The following is a 21,115-nucleotide window of genomic DNA, read 5'->3' on the forward strand; positions in this document are numbered from 1 at the left end:
TTAGTGGTATCATGTATTCAGTGAAATAGTCGAACTGGCTTAAACACTACTGTTTCCAAGTACATAAAAACAAAGAAGAATGTTACCATAGAGGGGAAATTTTTTTTATAAAAAGAAGGGAATTGGTACTATATTTATGTTGTTGATGGTAATGGAAAGTTTCCTACATTGAAGAGCTTATGGTGGTGAATGATATGGGGGAATAAAGACTCTCATTACAATGACAATGATGATTGGGTAAAAGCATAAAGCATGTATAGTTGATTGCAGACAAAAGGCCCCCAAGATAGCAAGTACTGTCTCACTATCTTTTTCTGCCACGTGTCATTACAACATTTATTCAAGCAAATTATTATTTACACTATATATGTATGAAGCAGACTCTTTTCTTCTCCATACAATATAGGCTATCGACTGATTGGCCCCCTTTTGAATTTTCTGCCACAAATATATAGTTGCATATACAACTTGTCCAAAATAAAGCTCATGAGGGAATGATGGGAGGTATGTTGTTTATCCTCCCTACATAATCCTTCGAATTTCATTGATCAGACTAATTCACTAATTAAGAAAATTATCTATCGAAAAGTTCTTGTTCATTGGAGTTGAAATTTGTGACATTGATTTAAGGTAACACTTTTTACTGATAATAATAATAATATATTCAATGAGATTTAGTAAAGATAGATTATACACATATCATAGCTCTCATCTAACCCAGAAGTAGAGAAATTGATTTCTATAGATAGGCATGAAATGGATTTTTTTTCTTGTTTTCAGTGATTATTATTCCCAAGTGAAGGATGCATTGCCATTGACCTATGCTGTTATAAAAATTTAATTTCTAAAACAGAGCAATTTAACTGTACAATATTTTGTTGTGTTAGTTTATGCATTAAGTACTTTTGGCGTATACATTAATGGAGTAATAATAATAATAATAATAAAAATAATTAAAAGAACACGACAGGCGGTCCACATGCAACGGTTCCGGTTCACGTGCGTGCACATGTAATACCCCTTTCCCTGTCCCGGTTCAACTTTGGTGCCTCTTATCATCCCATATAATTATTTATTTATAGTACATTAATACTACTATTACTTTACTAAATTTTGTGCAATTTTGTAATCTAATCTACCATTCATAACTAGTACTATTACTATTACTATATGTCAAATTTTAACTTTTCCATTAACAACTTACACATTTCCCGATTCACCAATCAGGAGAAGGATAATTAAAAATATATTTTATTTAATTTGTTCATGAGGAACTTAAAATTAATATGAATTTCAATTGAATAAGTACATACATATGTGTGTGTTTTTTCATCTATATTTATATTTAACTCGTAAATTCATAGTTGTGTTGGATGTGTTACACATGATGAATTAAAATTTTCATTTGTTAGTTGAAGATACATGTTTTAGTAGCATATAGTTATGTTTACGCTGATATGACAAGGCAAGAATGTGCAATTTTTCTAAAGAGAAATAAAGCATAAAGGGAAAAGTCTCATTAATAGTTAAAAGTCAACCCAATGAAAAAATATCATTCTAATAGAATTGGAATTTACCCAATCTTGAAAATATATGATTGGCATTTAGGAGGAAGGTAAAAACTATATTTTCTTTTCAAAATTGAAACTTTACACTTTAAGTTATTGATATACGATTAAATTGCAATTATGAAAGCTTAATTACACAAACTTAAAGTTAGTAAATGTATAAGCAATATGCGTCATAAGATTATCACAATTTTTTAAAAAACAATTTGGACCTTAATTCCAATCATATCAATTGTAGAAATTAAATCATAATCTAAAAGAATTTCCTTCGAATATAGTTCAAATAAGGGGAAAAAAGTGATGATTATGGATTATTAAAAGTTGAAAAGTATATAACAAAGCCAATAAATGTTACTTAGTAGCTTGTTTACCCACGTTATTCGTAGCTTGGAAATATGCACAACCAAATAGCTTCCTTTGAATTGCTTTGACCTTCAAGCCACACATGTCATAGATGATTTGATACGTCAAATAAATTATTTGGGACCAATTTATTCCATTGAGATTTGTATAAATTTATTTTAAATATTATGGTTAGTTAACGATACAAATTTATCCTGATATCTTGCACCTTATTTTGCTTACAAAACAATCCCCAATTCCTAATGTTACATCCTCCATTTATGCTTGACTTGATACATCCTTTAATATTGAAAAATGAAATTAAGATACTTTAACAATAAAAGTGAAATAGATACTTCATAAAATAATAAATTATTTTTTAAACTGAACAAGTTAAAATAAATAAATATTTTTAATATAATAATTGACAAATAAATGTGGATGATTCAATGTGAAGAAACAGTCGCTTTGTTGACCAGAATTTTCTTACCTTTTTATTTTTGTTTTAAAATTAAATGACATATAAGTATTATTATAGTATTAAAAGTTAAGATCGTGTATTATTTCATTTTTAAAATAGCTTTTACTAAAATTTAGTTTCTAACAAATATGTCATATAATGTCAAAACTAGGAGCAATATGCAAAAATATGATAAACAATTATTCTTGGGACAGTTTTTTTGTACATATGTATATATTTTCAAGTCTCTTTATTCATCTTATCTTATCATATTATTGATTGATTGATAAACAATAATTGAAGTGATTCTATTTTTCCCTTGACACCTATGCTTTCAATTGCGTAACGTACCTGGAATTTATTGTATATTTCAAATTAGAATTTTGAATTTTTAAAATCTCAACCTATTTAATGAAAACATGCTTTTTCACTTGCATGTAATTCAGAGGTTCTGTCACACTCAAAATATCTGCAGTAACTACCCGTCACTCTGAGTAAAAAGAATTCAGCAGTAATTAAAAAATAATTTTTACTTATTCAATTTAAATAATTCAAAAATAATTTACCATTTTATAAAATATTATACATTGCACTTCAAAAAGTTTGTTGCTTTTGAAATAGATCAAAATAATATAAATTGTAAAAAATGTACTTTCAAATTATACATTTTCTATTCTCACAGTTACGGTTAATAAATATCTATAAAAAAATAAATTATTTTTGATAAATTTAAAGAATTAAAATTACTTAGATAGTATTTAAGGGACTATTTAAATATACTACGAAAGATAAAAGATCATTTTTATCATTTTCTCCCAAGAATTATATTAAACTTTCAATTTATTTGGCTTGATCTGATTATAAGTGTCAAATTAACTTGTATTTAGAGTGAATTGTCAAATTGGAATGAAATCTTCTATTTTTTCTATCTATTTAAAAAATTGCATAAAAATATTAATACTATAAGTAATAATAGTCAATGATTAAAAGTAAGTAATTATTAGTAAAAAAAATTACGATCCTTTTACGGTGTATATAGTAAAAATAAGATAAATGAATTGAAACGGAAAAATATTTGTTTTTTGTTTTGGTAGTTTACCGAAGAAAAGAAGCATCGTATAGGATTACAATATAAGCGTTTACGAAAAGGTGAAGATGAAGGAGAAAACAGAGTAAAATATAGAAAGAGAGAGAGAGAGAGAGAAATCTGATGTATCAATTTCTTCACTAAGCTTTTCATTTGCCTTTTTGCTTTGTTTGTTGTGAGTTTTGTTTGATTGATTCATTTACTCTGTTTCTCTATCCTTTATTCGAAATAATTAGATTACTCAGTCACTCACATCTATTAGACTCTTTTTATTGTTACGATCGGATCTGAAAAGGGGAGAGGACCCAGAAAGAAAAAGGTGCAAAGCTGTTTCCCTTTTTAAGCGGAAAGGGTCTCAATAATCATGGCACATCATTCGTTTTTCTCCATTTGATTATCAGGTGATTTCAACAACCTATTACTCTCTCTGTTCACTTTTTTTTTTGATTTATTTGTGGATATACAACTTTCTGTTGATCCTTTGGAGGAATTGTATGATCATTTTATTCTGATTAGTTCTGTGACTTTTCTGTTATTCTATGTAAAGTTTTGTAATCAATGCTGCATTATGAGATGATGGAATCAATTCATGTAAAAAATTATTCAAACTTTAGTTGAAAATTGTGAAATTTGAAAAAAGTACTTAATTTTGTTTTCAAAATGGAAATTGGAGTTATATATGACCGTGAATACAAGTTGGACTTGTTTTTGAATTTTGTGACTAATTTGGAGTGAATAACTTTTTTGGTATTTTTCAAATTCCTGGATGAAGTTGAATTCCGGATTTTTTCAGAATTTTATGTTTCCAGAATTCAACTCCGGAAAAAAGTAAAAAAGTATTCATGGTCAAACTGTTAAGTAGCTAATTTTTCTTCACTTTTAATTGTGTAATGGCAGTGTTTACACCAAAGAATACAATGGAGTCTCTTGTTGATGGAATCAGTTCCTTGCCAAATGTTCACAATTCATTTGCTGCGGTCGAGTGCAATACATCTTTGGCCTCCAAGATAAGGCATCCTCCTTTGATGAAACAATCTGAAAACAAAGAGTCATCTAGCTCATATCCAATAGCAATGGACCTTGGTTCCAACACAGCTCATACTCAAACCGGATCAGTGACTGGTTCAAAGCATTTTGAAGCAAATGAAGATACTGTAAATCAATTAGCAGAAGGTTGTTCAGGAGAGCAGGTTTTGGCTTTGGAAACTGAATCATCTATCAAGGATTTACATCATGTTTCAAAGAATAGTACTTCAAACGATGATTTGAATGCTGCTGCTGCCAAAGGATTGCCATCTGAGTCAGGAATCACCTATTGTCCTAGTCCTCAAAACAGTTTTTATTCTGCTACACAGTACACAGAAGCCAAACAAAGTTTTTCCAACACAGAAGTCAGTGAATGTGCTAGCAGCACTGTGGACAAGTCTGGTGAAAGTGGTGATGTTAGCAACTCGTGTGATCTTGTTGAGAGCAGAAAAACAAGCTTCTACAGAGGCAGCACAGGTAGTGACGTTAGTGATGAAAGCAGCTCTAGTAGTTTCAATAGCACAACAGTATATAAACCGCATAAGGCAAATGATACAAGGTGGGATGCAATTCAAGTTATTAGAGCCCGTGAGGGAACATTGGGTTTTAACCACTTTAGACTGTTGAAGAGATTGGGATGTGGTGATATAGGAAGTGTTTTTCTAGCAGAGTTGATTGGCACAAGATGTTTCTTTGCCATGAAAGTGATGGACAAGGCAGCTCTAGAAAGTCGCAAGAAACTTGTGAGAGCTCAAACGGAAAGAGAGATACTGCAGTCTCTGGATCATCCCTTTCTACCAACACTGTATTCACACTTTGAAACAGACAAATTTTCCTGCTTGGTGATGGAATTCTGCCCTGGTGGAGATTTGCATGCACTTAGGCAAAAGCAGCCAGGAAAATTTTTCCCGGAGCATGCTGCCAGGTTAGTGTTTGTCTGCATATCTTATTCACCTCTTTGCTTTGTGTTCAAGATATCCAACTATTGCTGCAATCTTAATGATTAAAGAACTTTTAATATTGCTTCCTGTATAAACCAATCTGTTACCATCATCGTTATGCTTTTAGTGTCTTAAAGGTCTGTTGAAGTGGGAATGGCTTTAATCTATAATGTAAGGAAGATCCTGTGCATATATGTCTTCTGCTAATTGTCTCACCTTTATAGGCCTTGCGTTCAAACCATGATGAGTGAGATACACTGCACTGTGCTTATAGCTGTTGACTTTTTTTTGTCTTGTTGTTTATTAGATCCATATCTGTATGTTTGCCTTGATATCTCTTTACTTGAACATGTTGCTTATTTCCCTAGTCATTTGTAATTTTTCTCGACATTGAGTTCAGACCTTTCTTGCTATGTGCAGTCCAGTAGCAAATATTGTTTTTCCAGTTGCATGTTCATATTCATCACTGTCATTTGGCTTAAAAAAGAAACTGACTGGTGTAATGTTCTAAAATTTTGTTTGCTGAGGCCAATGGAGTTGAATATAACCGAGTAGTTTTTTTCTTATTAACCAAAGATAAGTTCATTCGGATAGACTTGAGACATTACAGCTACTGTAATCAATGATAGTATAGGTTGGAGTTACGTAATTAGGACTTATGATTGAGTTTTGTTACGATTTTTACTGTTAATTTTTTTTTTTGGAGTAAAGGTTTTATGTGGCTGAAGTCCTTCTTGCTCTAGAGTATTTGCATATGCTTGGAATCATTTACAGAGACCTTAAACCAGAGAATGTTCTGGTTCGAGAAGATGGCCATATAATGCTTTCTGATTTTGACCTCTCTTTGAGGTGTGCCGTGAGCCCAACTCTAGTTAGATCCTCAAATTCAAGCTTAGAGTCCAAGAGCTCATCATACTGTGTCCAGCCTGCTTGTATTGAGCCATCTTGTGTCGTACAGCCCGCATGTATCCAACCTTCATGTTTTACACCACGTTTCCTAAGCAAGACCAAGAAAGAAAAGAAGTCCAAACAAAAAACTGAAACATATAACCAAGTGAACCGCCCTCTTCCAGAACTCCTTGCTGAACCAACGAGTGCTCGATCAATGTCTTTTGTGGGGACACATGAGTACCTAGCTCCAGAAATTATAAAGGGTGAAGGACACGGCAGTGCTGTAGACTGGTGGACATTTGGGATCTTTCTCTATGAACTCTTGTTTGGACAAACTCCTTTCAAAGGAGCAGGCAACAGGGCAACGTTGTTTAACGTTGTCGGTCAGCCCTTGAAATTTCCTGAAACACCTAGTGTTAGTTTTGCAGCAAGGGACTTGATAAGAGGCCTACTTGTGAAGGAGCCACAACATCGCCTTGCATATAGGCGAGGGGCTACTGAAATAAAACAACATCCTTTCTTTCAGAATGTGAACTGGGCACTTATAAGATGTACCAGTCCTCCGGATGTACCAAAGCCGTCCTCCATGACATATAATATGCCCCGAACACCACCAGCAGGAAAGACCCCCGGAGTTGATGTGAAGCCTTCAGGTAATTATTTTGAGATTGATTTCTTCTGAGGAATTCTTTTCCTTGGCAGCAATGCCCTCACTGCCCTTATACGAAGAGCTCAACGTTTAGGAAAACACTGTTTTTGTGTTCCTTTATGCTAATGTAAAGTGCATACTCTGTTGAAATGCAAGATGCATAGGAATTAGATGTTGAAGGCCATTTTTCCTTGTATAAGTATGTTGTTGATATTAATGAAGAAGGCCTTGATATGGCTATAAAGCTAGGCATTGCTGGATGTGATGTTTTAAAATTTTCAATTGAAGAATCAAAAGTTGATGTGCCATAATCCAGTCATTTAAAAAGTTGATGGCGTTTGGGAGTATTAGATGGAACTGCAAATGCGTAACAAGTTGGGATCGACTATATGATTTTTGGATTAATTAAAGAAAATGTATACATAGATTTTGGTCAAACATAACTCAAAGAAAGTTTATTAAAGCAAATGAATTTGGCACCTTTGGTCCCCCAAAGTTTACAGTTGGACCATTTTCATAAACAAATTACTAAAAAGTGATTTTTCAACGTGAAAACAATTTTGATGAATTTTCAAATTGGAAATTCCTTAACGACAAGTCAATATTCTCACATACTTTGTATTTAGAAATGGAGACGTTCTTCACCAATCCCATTAATTTTCTTCAAATGTCACATAAGAAAGATGAAAATAAATTGATAACTCATAGTGTATTTCTTTTACACCATCAAGTAAATTTAATTGATTTTCATATTTATATTTGAAAACATATAGTACAGTACTATTTAATTGATGGGTGATTTGGAGTAAATATAGTATTTAATTTTTTTTCCTGTTATTTTGCTGGAAAATTGGTCGTGGTCAAAATATCATTTCTTCCAAATCAGTGGCGGGTGTGCCTTGTTAGGCTTCCCATGCCTTTAAATCCTCTCTCCTCCTCCATCACATTTTGCTTGCACTTCTCTCCAAAACCCTTCACTCGCTTATCTGCGCGATCCCTAGTTAACGCCATGGCCGGAACACCGGAGAACTTCTCCACCGACGCTACTGCCGACGCCGGCAACGCCGACGAGGATGTCAAGTTTGGGTTTCAGCGTTCGGAGATGTATCAGAGTAAACTTGCAGGTACTGCGACCTCCTATGATCGTCATCTGTTCCTCTGTTACAAGTCTCACGAGACTTGGCCTGCTCGCCTTGAAGCTTCTGACTCCGATCTGCTTCCCAAGTCATTCTCTGCTGCTCTTAAAGCTCGCAAAGATGATATCAAAATCAAGGTTAGGTTTTCTATAACTGATTGTTTTTGCCAATAAATGCTAGGAGAAACTTCATTGTTGTGATTACTGCGTCTTTATGTGCTAATGTCTAGAACGAATTAAAGGTAATATGTTGTCACTGGAATACTTTTCTGCTTTTGTAATTATTTCTGGAGTGAATCCAACTGATTTAATATTGAGGTTTAGTTGATTGGTTGATATTGATTGATATTTTCCCCGGTGATTGTTTGCTGTAGACTCTTTTGACAATATGCGAAGTACGTGATGACATGGAAGTATCAGAAGGAGATATTCTGATTTTTCCTGAAATGATCAAATACAGGTAGTTTATTTGTTTATTCATTTATTCTAAAATTGGCATTGAGCGGCACAAAGCTGATATTCCATGCATTGGGCGCGGCTGACAAAATAACTCAATTTTAAACAAGAAAATGACAAATAAGATTCATGAATTTGACTTGATTCTATTAGCTGGATCCAAGCTTTCTGATATTTTAGAAGAAAACGGTTTGTAGATACCACACTGAAGTTGCTTTTTAGTTTACATGCTTTCTCTTTGGTAGCTTCAAAATGTCGATCTAAACGTGTATGCATTGTCGGATTCGTCCGGATCTGTTGAGTCTCATGGTTTACATTGAAGCCTTGTTTTTATGATGAAGGGATTTGAAGGAGTCAGATGTGGATGCATTTGTTGATGATGTGCTTGTCAATGGCAATCCTTGGAGCTCTGGATTGCAGGAGTCGCTGAGTGGTTCTTATGTGTTTGTCTGTGCCCACAATCTTCGTGATCGAAGATGTGGTGTTTGCGGACCTATTCTAATTGAGGAATTTAGCAAGCTCATTGAGTCCAAGGGCTTGAAAGACAAAGTTCGTGTGGCAGCTTGTTCTCATATTGGTGGCCACAAGTATGCTGGTAATGTTATAATCTTCAGCTCAGGAAAGAACGGAGATATTGTTGGCCACTGGTAAGTCATATTTTTCAAAGGAAGACCTGGAATCTCACCATAGATCAATTTGTAATCTAACAATGGTAGCATGATTGAAAATGTTATTTTCATGAAGATAAATTTATTTTTAAAATCTCTTACCTTGCAAACTATTATATACTGATAAAGGAGATGGAAGGTGGGTGATATTTTCGAGTGCTAAATATTGACTCCATTAGTTACATATTGGTTGAAGCAAGTGCAATAAAGTAAGTGTTGTGATACATTAGAGGAATGGTCATTTTATCCATTCAGTGCAAAACATTTTCGTTGTGAGAAGATGTTGAACAACTTAAGCCTACCTAGAAAATGATTTTGCAAAGAAAAACACACATTCCAAGCAGCATATCAAAGATCAATAAAGAAACTTTGCCTTAGACTGTCCACTACATACATGTTATATGTGCTCTATGTTGTGGTAATGCAGGTATGGCTATGTTACGCCAAGTGATGTACCTGCTTTGCTTGATGAGCATATTGGAGAGGGAAAAGTCATTGAACGACTTTGGAGGTTTGTATTGGTTGTCCTCTCCTTTGTTTTTCTTTTGCATGCTTCAGTGCTGTTTTGCTTCATGGCACGGCTTAATCATGAGGAAGTATCTTTTGATGTTTTCCATGTTTTAATTCTAGGTAGATGTATATATTACTCTTCAACTATGAGATTGTGCTCAACATACTCTTTAACTGCAATTGTGCTTATTCGTACGCCATTTTTGTCTATCCTTTCATTTTGAGGGAGCAACCGTTGCTTCCTTTTCCTTACAGGTTTAGGATGGGAACAATGTTATACTTATTTAATTTATTAGCACTCACTTACTCCTCTTACTACTAATTAAGTAACAAAAGGTTGTCTCTTATAAAATTACGATAAAGAAATGGTTGTAACAGTGAGTGCATAAGGGGGGTATCAGAAGATGATGGATCCCTTGTTATCTGGATCTGTGTTTGTTTGTCCCTAGTTATTTGGTTGGTGTTGGGTGCCTATGCTTAGCATCGATTTTAAGACAGGTAGAGAGTTGGTTGGTCTGTTGTTTAAAAAAATCTCCTTTACTTTTGCTATCTGATAATCTCATAGCGTGGCAAAGTTTGATTTCTTTCCATACTATTTGGTCTAGTGGCAAGGTGATCCCGCTCCCATTGCAGAAAGAACATATTCTTGGGTTAAGAGTGTTATCAGTTGGAAATTGTGTGGGGAGATTTTTCCATTATTAATAAAATTATTTACCTTATAAAAAATCAAATGGATGTTGTATGTTTTTTTTTTTTTTATGACAAGGGAAATCCGCAGCCATTACCCTTTGGGTGCGCACAAGGTAAAACCCCCGCTCCTATGCAATAGCTCGCAAATCACATAGGAGAGGTAACCCGCACTAGGCAAACCCGGTGCGACGAGCTCTCCAAAAGGCAAATCCCTTGCTTTCACTGGCAAGGGGTTTCAAACTTGAGGCCTCCAACATGGAAGTCCCAAGCCCAAACCATTGGGCCACCCTGAAGGGTCAAATGGATGTTGTATGTTGAAAGTATTATATTATATATCCCATATAATGGGCCACTAAATTTCAGAAACTCGGAGTTTATTCCTTTCTCCGCATCTCATCATCTTTATTTGATCAGGAGGGAAACTTGCTAATTCTTAATTATTTGTCTCTTAGTAAGAATTCATTATGTTTAAACAGTCAACTAGTCCTTGATTGAGGCAATATCTGGATCTGTCTCCATAATGGTTGGATTAGTTTCTATGAGGACTGCTTGGGGGAAGCCATACCCCTTTATTAGGATTAATTGCCTCAATGGGGTCACGATTTGCTAGATTTGATGGTTTGGTTGGCCTACATCATGCTTTTTTGACCTCTAAAATTTACGGATGGAGGAAACGTCTTCAGCACTGCTGCGAAAATTGATATGTTGCTTTTATTTTTTAAATTGCTGTTATCACAGATGTGATATAACTCTACTCTGATCTACTGTAGGGGCCAAATGGGACAATATGAGAAGGTAACTGATAAAGTGGATGAACAGAAGGTTCCTGAAGTAACCAATGAAGAAAAGAAGCCTCTTGAAAATGGAAGTCAGGAGAGTAGTGTAACTAGTTTCAGCTGTTGCCAAGGTGCTGCGGGAGTTTCTTGTTGTAGAGATGCAAGTGCTGAGCAGAAAGAGAACAAGAAAGGGCAGGGAACAGTTTCAAACTGGCTCGGCAAATGGGAGCAGCGTGAAATACTCGCAGCTGTAGGTGTGGTTGGAGCAGTGGCTGTTGTCGCTGTGGCTTATGGCTTTTACAAGAAGTCACGGTGAAGCATTGTTAACTCGGGACAAACTTTGTGCTCAAGAGTTTTCGGGTATCTAGGTTTTGTAGAAAGGTAATAATGTTCGAGATAATCTCGGACACTGAAAATGCATACATATTTGGTATATTGAGAGAATTAAATGCGATTTGTAATTAGACTATGGAGATGAGCTCCTTTGCTTGTTCCCAGTAAGAACTAGAGGGGCTGATAAATATGAAGTGCCAACTGATTGCTACATGTAGAATGATAGTTTTTACTTCTCTTGCTTTGGAGTCAACGGTGATTTTATGTGATGTGTTATGGGCAGTTTTTGCTTTTTTCTTCTTGTGAAATCGGGTGATATAATTGTCTTTTCAGCCCGCTCCCTTTGACCACCATGGAAAAAAGTCAGAGCTAGCAAGCAGTAGCGATATATTTGGTGTCTTTACTTCATCGATGCAACCTAAGAAATGTTTGACATAGATTTCGTCCTCTTAACAGTTGAGGTTTTGAGTTCAAATCACAGATGTCTTATGTATCAAACTTCAGAACTATATGCAGCAGAATGTTTGAATTAGGACCATAGATATGCTCTTAGGTCCCTGTGATATCCACCGTTGTGTAAAACGACGTGAGCCTCATTCCTAAAGTCTAACAACACTTTGGCCAGTTATCTTTTTCAATTCTCTCTCTTTAATTGAACCTCTAAGTTCAGCTGCACCATCCCACTTCCCATTAACAGCATACACATTTGATAACAGGATGTAATATCCAGCATGATCTGGATCTAACTGGAGAAGATTCCTGGCAGCGACTTCTCCAATCTCTGCATTCTGATGAATCCTGCAAGCACCAAGCAAGGCCCCCCATACGTGTACTCCAACCCGTGACTGCATTTGGTTAATGAGGCACATAGCCTTGTCCAATTCTCCGATTCGTCCAAGTAGATCAACAATGATTGCATAATGCTTTGATTCTGGCATCAGTTGGTACTCATTTAACATTATGTTGAAGAATTCAATCCCTTCCTCAACAAAACCTGCATGACTACAAGCCGCTAATATTGAAAGGAAGGTAACTTTGTTAGGACACACCGTGGAATCTGTAACCATACGATGAAATAACTTAATTGATTCCCTAGCTTGCCCATGAATTCCGTAGCCTGCAAACATGGAGCTCCAGATAACAACATCTTTATCTGTTGATCTCTCAAAAACCTTGATAGCCTCATCCAAGCTACCACATTTTGCATAACAATCAATAACTGAAGCCCCGATGAACGAATTGCTGATGAACCCACCTCTAATTACATAACTATGAAGACAAGAAGTCAATTGAAGAACCCCCAACTCAGAACAAGCTCCAAGAATTTTAACCATCACAGTAGCATCAGGTTGGATATCGCTGGCCATCATGTCACAAAATATTTGCATAGATTTGTTGACCATTCCATTTTTAACACAACCACATAACAGAGCAAACCAAGAAACAGGATCTTTGTTGGGCATCCTGTCAAATACGATAATCGCTTCCTGAGGTGAACAACAGCTCATGTACATATCAATCAAAGCAGTGGAGACCAATTTATCAAGTTCAAGACTTTTATGAAAAGCTAATTCATGTATTTGCCTGCCTTTGTCTAAATTACAACAGGATTCACACGCTTGCAAAGCACTGATTACACTTACGGAGTTGGGTTCAATTCCTTTATAAATCATCTCATCAAATAGACTTATAGCTCTATCAGTAGCATCATTATGAGCACAACAGGAGATAATACAACTCCATGAGATTACATCTTTCTCCTCCATCACCCTAAACCAATTTCCTGCATAAAACATGGACCCAGATTTCGCATATAAGTTCAGCAGAGCGTTGGATAAAGAGAGGGAACCTTCATAACCCATTCGAAACACGTGTGCATGAACACTTTTTCCAGCTTTCAAATTCAACAACTGAGTACAAGCAGAGACAACAGTAACAAGAGTTATTGGGTCTGAACTAATGCAATGCGCCATCGCCATTCCAGTAATAACAGCTAGTGCTTCATCAGGCTTAAAGTTCTTCTCATATCCAGTAACCAGAGTAGTCCATAAAACAATATCCGGTTTTGAATATTCCTCAAAGGCGCGAAAAGCATCGTCCATATTTCCACATTTCGAGTACATGTCAATGAGGCCTGATCCAAGAAACATGTTTGAATGAATCATACCATATTTCTTCCCCAACCCATGAATTGTTTTGCCAAAATTTGTTGCTTTTAATGCAGAACACGCCTTTAATGCAAAGAGTAGAGTAAAATGATCAACCTTTTCGAATGAAAACATAGACGTAAACAGAGATGATACTTCCTCATATCGGTTCTTTCCACAGAAGCGTTGCAGAATGCGATTGCAGGTGTATAGATTTGGGTGAGGAATTTCATCAAACAGCTTACGCGCAGTTTGAAGAGGTAACAACTCGAAATATAACTCGGTTATTTTTGCAGCCAAGTGAGTGTCGTAAGTTCTGATAGTTAAAGAATGCAATTGAGTGAGTAAATTGGTTGTTCTACATACTCCGACGACCTTCAACACAATTTCCGGTGATCTCATAAGTCCCAGGAGATAAAACCGTTCAATCAAATTACATTTAGCCTGGTAAGTATTTTTTAATTTTCAGTTACTTAAATATAAAATAAGATTTTTTGATACAAATTCATATTTAATCGAATTTTGCCTGCAAAAGATTACACGGTAGACAGTAGTTGATTAATAACAAGTCATTATTTTTTAGATTAAAGAAAAAAGACTTAACAAGTCATAATTTTTTGGTTAAATAAAAAAAAAAGACTTGTATTATGATCAAAGAAAAAAAGATAAGTGTCAAAAACAAATTTAAACTATACCATTTTTTTTGAGTTTCATACCTAAATTATTGAGAGTGTGAGTTTCATACCTAAACTATCATTTTTTAGTTTGAGAAATACACATATATCTGTTATACCACTCTCATCATGGTGTGTGTAATACACTCTCTCTTTTATTTTAAAAAATTATCACATCACACTCATATGGACAAAATATTCAACTTTGACAAAAATTAAATAAATTATTAGTATTAGTTAAAATTTAAAATTTAAAAATTATTATCCAAAAAAATAATATTTCTATTATAAAATAAAATGTAAAATATTTTTCTCACCCCCTCCCCCCACCCCCCGGCCATTTTTTTTTTTGTTTAAATTTCTTTTATAAAAGTACTTTTTTTTTACTTCATCTTCTCTCCCTCCCCCCTTTTCAAATACTAATTTAGATATTATTTTTTAAAAAAAAAAAAAAATTCTACTCTCCCCACATAACCCTCCGCTTCCAATTTTTTTCTCATTTAGTGTTAAATATGTACATATCGAAAATATTTTTTACTTGCCATCGCAAGACTTTTTTTAAGTTTTAATTTATTTATGTTATATTCGTACACTAGTAAAAAAAAAAAATCTAAAAATATATGTACGTACATTAGGGGTGCGCATCAGTCGGTTCGGTTCGGTTTTAGGTGTTATTGGTTCGGTTTATTGGTTTTCGGTTTGTAAATACTTCAAACCGATAACCAAACCAATAACATATTTCTTATCGGTTTTTGGTTAATCAGTTTATGGTACTTAACGGTTCGGTTTTCGGTTTAACCAATAAGAAAATACTCATATATATTATATACATGATAAGAAAATTTTCAAATAAACCAGATGATTTTTCCAGCATTTGGCATGAAAGTAATAATCATAAAAGTAACAATCATTTTTCTTGCAAGTTTAGACACTAGACACATTCAAAGGAAAAAGTGTGAAAGTAACAATCGTTTAACCATTAACAAAAAGTGTGAAAGTAACAATCGCTTAACCATTAACAATAAGACTAGTAAATTTAGTATAGTCTTATTGGGTTATCGGTTTAACCATTAACAAAAATTATAAAACCGGAAACCGAACCAATAACCCAATAAAAAAATTTGCAAAACCGTTTAAAAACCGTTAGCCCAATAACCCAATATCAATAAACCAATAGTATTTTTTTCGATTCGGTTTATTGGTTAAATCGGTTTTTGCACACCCCTAACGTACATATCTAACACAAAATGAGAAAAATGTAAAAAATAAAAAATAAAAAAAATAAGGACCGGAGGGTTAGAATGGGGTAGAATTTTTATTTTTTATAAAATAAAAAAATATCAATTTTTTTTGGGGGGGATGCATAGAGGAGGTGGTGGAGTGGGTAAAAAAAAAATTAAAAATAATTTTTTTTTTATGGATAGTAATACTTTAATATTTAATTTTTAATTAATATTAATAGTTTATTATTTAATTTTTATCAAAGTGAAATATTTTATCCATGTGGAATGTCATGTGTCAAGGTTTTTTCAAAATAAAAGAGAGAGTGCATTACACACACCACTGAATGTGTTTCTCAAATTAAAAAATGATAGTTTAGGTATAAAACTCACACTCTCAATAGTTTAGGTATGAAACTCAAAAAAATTGAATAATTTAGATGTGTTTTTGACATTTATCTCTAAAGAAAAAAGACCTAGCAAGTCAACTGTTCTACAAAGTCAAAAAATGAGAGTAAGAAATTGAATCAGGATTCCTTCTGGAATGAGAAATATTTAAATAAGAATAACTTGTAATAATCATGGTCAATTGCTCTCTAAATTCAAGAAATGAGAATAATTAAAAGAGTAATCACGATTACTTATCAATTATGGGGAATACGTTAAAAAGAATGGCTTCTAATCACACTCTAATTATTGGTAAAAGTCAAGAAATGAAATTATATTATATCTTCTTAGTTCTTATATATTGTGGAAAAATTTTATCAAGTGAGATCCCCAAAATCTAACCAACTAGAATATAAAAGGTCTTGACATTAATTTTTTTTAAAAAAAATTAATTATTTATTTAAATATTGACCTGATGTAATGACCTACTAGTGGCATGATCATCAATTTCAGTGACATGTTCATGAATCCTGATAATAGGGAGCTAAATTGTTAAAAAATTGAAACAAGTTGTCCCAAAAACTTCAAATTAATTAGTACTAAAATGTATGAGTCTTGCTAAAATAACTATAAATACCCTCTTCCATTCTCTAGTAATCCAAATTAAAGTTGTGTTAGTATGGCTAGTGGACAAGAATTGCTAAAATATTTTTGCTTCTCTTTCACCATTCTCCTCCTAGCAACTTCTGGTATGTGACTAGCTATATATATATATATATATATATATATCAGTTATTCTTCAAAAATATCAATTAATACGTGTCAAATCTTTTGAAAGTAGAGTACTCTTTTGAGAATCAAATACGAGTACGAAAAGGGAAAATGCATAAGTACCCCCCAGCCTATGCCCAAAATCCCTGAGACACACCTAACCTTTACTAAGGTCCTACCCCCCCCCGAACTTATTTTTTAGTTAATTGTTTATCACTTTTCGGCCTACATGGCTGAGTCCGTGATTTCACCTATGTTAGGCGCGTGGGTGCAGCTTTTAGACAGCACTGACCAATAAAAATTGGTCATGTGTTAAAATAAACTTGGAAAAAATAAATATTAACTCAATTGTCTTCTTCTTTATTATTGTTCTTCATGTTTGGAAAAAAAACCTCCATTATCATAACTTAAATTGCTCCTTTCTTCGAAAAGCTAACAAAATAAAATCAAGAAAAAACTAACCTTTGAACTCAATCACGATTCTTGATGACTTAGAAGTAGGGGTGTACATTGGTCTGTTTGGTTTGGTTTTTCATTAAAAAAAAACCTAAACCAATTATGTCGGTTTATTAAATCTAAATATCAAATCAAACCACGCAAAGTCAGTTTTTTCGGTTTCAATTTTAGTCGGTTCTTTCGGTTTTTTTTTGGTTTTTTACAACTTAACGGTGTTTGAAAAAGAGATCAAATATATTTTCACCTACCTGTGTGATAAGCTAAACTTAAGAAACGTTAAATGAACATAAATTTTCGTAAAGACGGTAAAATTCACATGAGTACAAAATATATTTTTTTGAAATAAAATATATAAACATTGAAAACTATAAACTAACTAAAAATATATTAACAAAGTTATAATATTTTTTAATCTATAAATAAAATAAAATTATATTGAATGAATGGGAAAGACGTGGGTCTAGCCAGACCCCTGACATCGGGTGACAAACCTTGATGATGGCAATTTCAAAATAAAATAATATATATATATAATATCTACAAAATTTTACAAACCCAAATTTGAAATAAAATATATAAACTAACTAAAAATATATTAACAAAGTTATAATATTTTTTATCTATAAATAAAATAAAATTATATATATAATATTTACAAAATTTTACAAGCCCAAATTTAAAATAAAATATATAAACATTGAAAACTATAAACTAATTGAAAATATATTAACAAAGTAGATTATAAATAATTTTTTTATCTATAAATAAAATAAAATTATATATATAATATTACAAAATTTTACATGCCCAAATTTGAAATAAAATATATAAACATTGAAATCTATAAACTAACTAAAAATATATTAACAAAGTAGATTATAAATAATAGGATAGCTTTTTGAAATTTTGGGAAGTGTAAAAGCTACTTTTTAGAAAGTTGAAAAAGTGGGGCCCGGCGCGTGTTGAACAAAGCTTTCAACCTATTTTGTTTATATTGCCACGTAAGCCGAAAAGTGGTAAACAATTAACTAAAAAATAAGTTTGATGGGGTAATAGGACCTTAGTAAAGGTTAGGTGTGTCTCAGGGATTTTGGACATAGGCTGGGGGTACTTATGCATTTTCCCCAACAAANTTGAACAAAGCTTTCAACCTATTTTGTTTATATTGCCACGTAAGCCGAAAAGTGGTAAACAATTAACTAAAAAATAAGTTTGATGGGGTAATAGGACCTTAGTAAAGGTTAGGTGTGTCTCAGGGATTTTGGACATAGGCTGGGGGTACTTATGCATTTTCCCCAACAAATATTAATGAGCAACATATATGTGTTATTTATTATGTACTACTTCTATCTCAATTTATGTGACACTTTTTTTTAGTCTGTCTAAAAAAGAAGTGTCACATTTCAGGAGTGTTTTAAATTACAAATTTCAAAACAAAAAAAGAAAATCTTAAACTTTTTGTCAAGTCAAATGGGTGCATAGAGATCATATTTTTTCAAGTTTATATTATACTATTAAGAGAAAATGGTCAAAAGCCCCCCTAATCTATATCCGGATTTCCAACTACACACTTTAACTTTATGGAAGTCTTATCACCCACCTGAACTGTTTATAACTGTAATAATTATCTCCCTAAATGCTTAGTTGGCAATGTGAGTGTATTTCATAAAAATCTATTTCTAAAACTTTATTTTTAATATCTTTTTTCAATAAATATATGTATTTTTAATTAGTTATTTTTCTTATTTATTTTCTTTCTTCTCCATAGCAATATAAAACAAATATCTCCATCATTCACCACCTCTAAACAGGTGTTGCCACTGCCATAGTTGTTGCTGCCACCACCATTTTTACCGAATTCTTTATTGTTCATTCCAAACAAATTTTCAAACTCATGTAATACTCTTACAAAATCAATCAACCCAAATAAATTGTAGATATATTTATATATATTTATATCATCCCAAAAGATTTTGGATCAAATTTGAGAAAAAATGATCTGGGTTTATTTCAAGAGTCTAGGTAGTCTTTCACTATTTTCACTTAACCTGAGTTTATTTCAAGAGTCAAGAGTACGCTTCCACTATTTTCATCCCTAACTTGCCACCGCGATCATCATCGAATTTTCTCCGACAAATTAAATCAATCATCAATTAGAATATCAAAACAAAAGTGTTCAAATTAAAGCATGTTATTTAAATATTTATACTATTTGATTCTTATATGCTATGATTGATTTATCAAGTAAAACGGAAGTGAAAAAATTGGAAGAAAAATCATTGAAGGAACAAGATCTACAACAAGTTGTGAAGTTAGGGAGAAAAGATTTGAATTCCCTATTGATAGATGAGCTAGGTGATGAGTTTAAAAAAAAAAAAAAAAACCCAGATAAAGATCTTAAATGAAAAGAATTAGAAAAGGAAAAAAAATCATGAGAATGGTGGAGATGATGAAACTAATGGGGTTGAAAATCATGAACAACTTGGAGATATTATAAATGAAGATGATAAATATGTGATAAGGTGTTGAATTGTCACTGTTAAATTAAGGAGGTGATAAAGATGGAGGTGGAGGTGGTAACGATGATTTCTCATACGACAATGGTGAAAAGGATGGAGGCCCGACGAATTCACCTTGTGAGGAAGATAAAAATAAATAAAAGAAAACCCACAATGTATCCCCTAATAGTTTCTCCAAATCAAGCTTTCACAAAAAAAAAGTTAGGGCTGCAAAAAGATTGATGAAGAAAGGATGAAGAAAAAGGAGAGAAAGCTTTTTAAAAAAAGTTTAATTGGTGAAACACACGTGTCAGCACGTGTGCCTCACCACAAGGCAAATGGCTGATTATCACGTTAAGGGGGTATTTAATCCATTTTAAAATAATTTTGGGGATAATAGGATCCCCGTGAAGAATAAGTGTGTAGTTAAAAATTCGAATATAGATTGGATGGGTATTTGACCATTTTCTCTACTACTAATGATTTGATATTCTTGGGTAAAATTTTGATATGCAGTGATGGGGTTTGAAGAGATGGCACCAAATATGTTGAGGAAAAAAAAGTTTGTTTCTCTCACAGATATAGTAACTTGTGGAAAGAGTTGCAATGATGGTTGGGTTTGCAATGCATGCAAGTTAACTCAAATGCAACCTCCCTTTGGAGAATGGGCATTGGCTTGTGTATTTTAACAAAAAAAAAAAAAAATCTCCTTTTTTGTCACATGAATAATTGTACTTTTTAATATCAAGTACTTATTTTGGCTTATATGTATTCATTGATGATCTCTCTCAATGTGGTTTTCAGATTTTATTAATCTCTTGTTTTATTGATCCACTCTTTTAATTTATTTGTTATGAGAACAATTTTATTCAATTTAATATCAGGAGCGAATCAACAGAATTAACAACCTAACTATAGTAAGACGCATTCAAACAATGAGGCAAAAAACACTTGTTTTCTGATCTATGAATCAATTAAACAGGACAAAAGTCTCATTTTTATATATACAAACTCAAATAATTTTTTTTTTAAAATATTTAGTTGGACTAAAAATATGGATTATATTTGGTCCAAAAATATATACATATAGGGTGTGTTTGGTATGAAGGAAAATGTGTTTCCTGGTAAATAAGTTGATTTTTGACTTATTTTCTCATGTTTGGTTGGTGAGTAGAAAATATTTTCCGGAAAAAATTTTTAGTGTTTGATTTATGAATGAATTTTATTTTTTTTTGAGAAATATCTATTATTTTTACTAGGGTAGAAAATAATTTTTGAAATTGAAAATATTTTTTAAAAATAAACTTAAATTTTTTTGGGGGTTGGGTGGGCAGGGGGTGGGTTGAGGGTAGGGGTGAAAAATTGAAATTTTGAAGTTGAAAATATTTTTTAAAAACAAACTTAAATTTTTTTTTGGGGGGGGTGGGGGC

The 21,115-nt window shown here is 33.0% G+C and overlaps 3 protein-coding genes across 3 annotated transcripts; 2 read left to right on the forward strand and 1 right to left on the reverse strand.

The window, feature by feature from the left end:
- Positions 1-3,492: 3,492 nt before the first annotated feature.
- On the forward strand, positions 3,493-7,224 carry LOC125847831 (serine/threonine-protein kinase D6PK). Its single transcript, XM_049527538.1, has 3 exons — positions 3,493-3,858; positions 4,355-5,408; positions 6,136-7,224. Exons 2-3 carry the CDS (start codon positions 4,375-4,377, stop codon positions 6,995-6,997), a joined length of 1,896 nt encoding a protein of 631 aa, XP_049383495.1. The 5' UTR covers positions 3,493-3,858; positions 4,355-4,374; the 3' UTR covers positions 6,998-7,224.
- A 593-nt stretch (positions 7,225-7,817) lies between these two features.
- LOC125846771 (uncharacterized) lies at positions 7,818-11,709 on the forward strand. The gene is made up of 5 exons (XM_049526366.1): positions 7,818-8,237; positions 8,474-8,559; positions 8,897-9,202; positions 9,651-9,734; positions 11,194-11,709. The coding sequence occupies exons 1-5, from the start codon at positions 7,878-7,880 to the stop codon at positions 11,513-11,515; spliced, it is 1,158 nt and encodes a 385-aa protein (XP_049382323.1). The 5' UTR covers positions 7,818-7,877; the 3' UTR covers positions 11,516-11,709.
- Positions 11,710-11,914: 205 nt separating this feature from the next.
- LOC125846770 (putative pentatricopeptide repeat-containing protein At3g01580) lies at positions 11,915-14,162 on the reverse strand. Its single transcript, XM_049526365.1, has one exon. It carries the CDS (start codon positions 14,079-14,081, stop codon positions 12,132-12,134), a length of 1,950 nt encoding a protein of 649 aa, XP_049382322.1. The 5' UTR covers positions 14,082-14,162; the 3' UTR covers positions 11,915-12,131.
- Positions 14,163-21,115: the final 6,953 nt, after the last annotated feature.

Source organism: Solanum stenotomum, chromosome 12 (genome assembly GCF_019186545.1).
Source record: "Solanum stenotomum isolate F172 chromosome 12, ASM1918654v1, whole genome shotgun sequence".
NCBI lineage: Eukaryota > Viridiplantae > Streptophyta > Magnoliopsida > Solanales > Solanaceae > Solanum > Solanum stenotomum.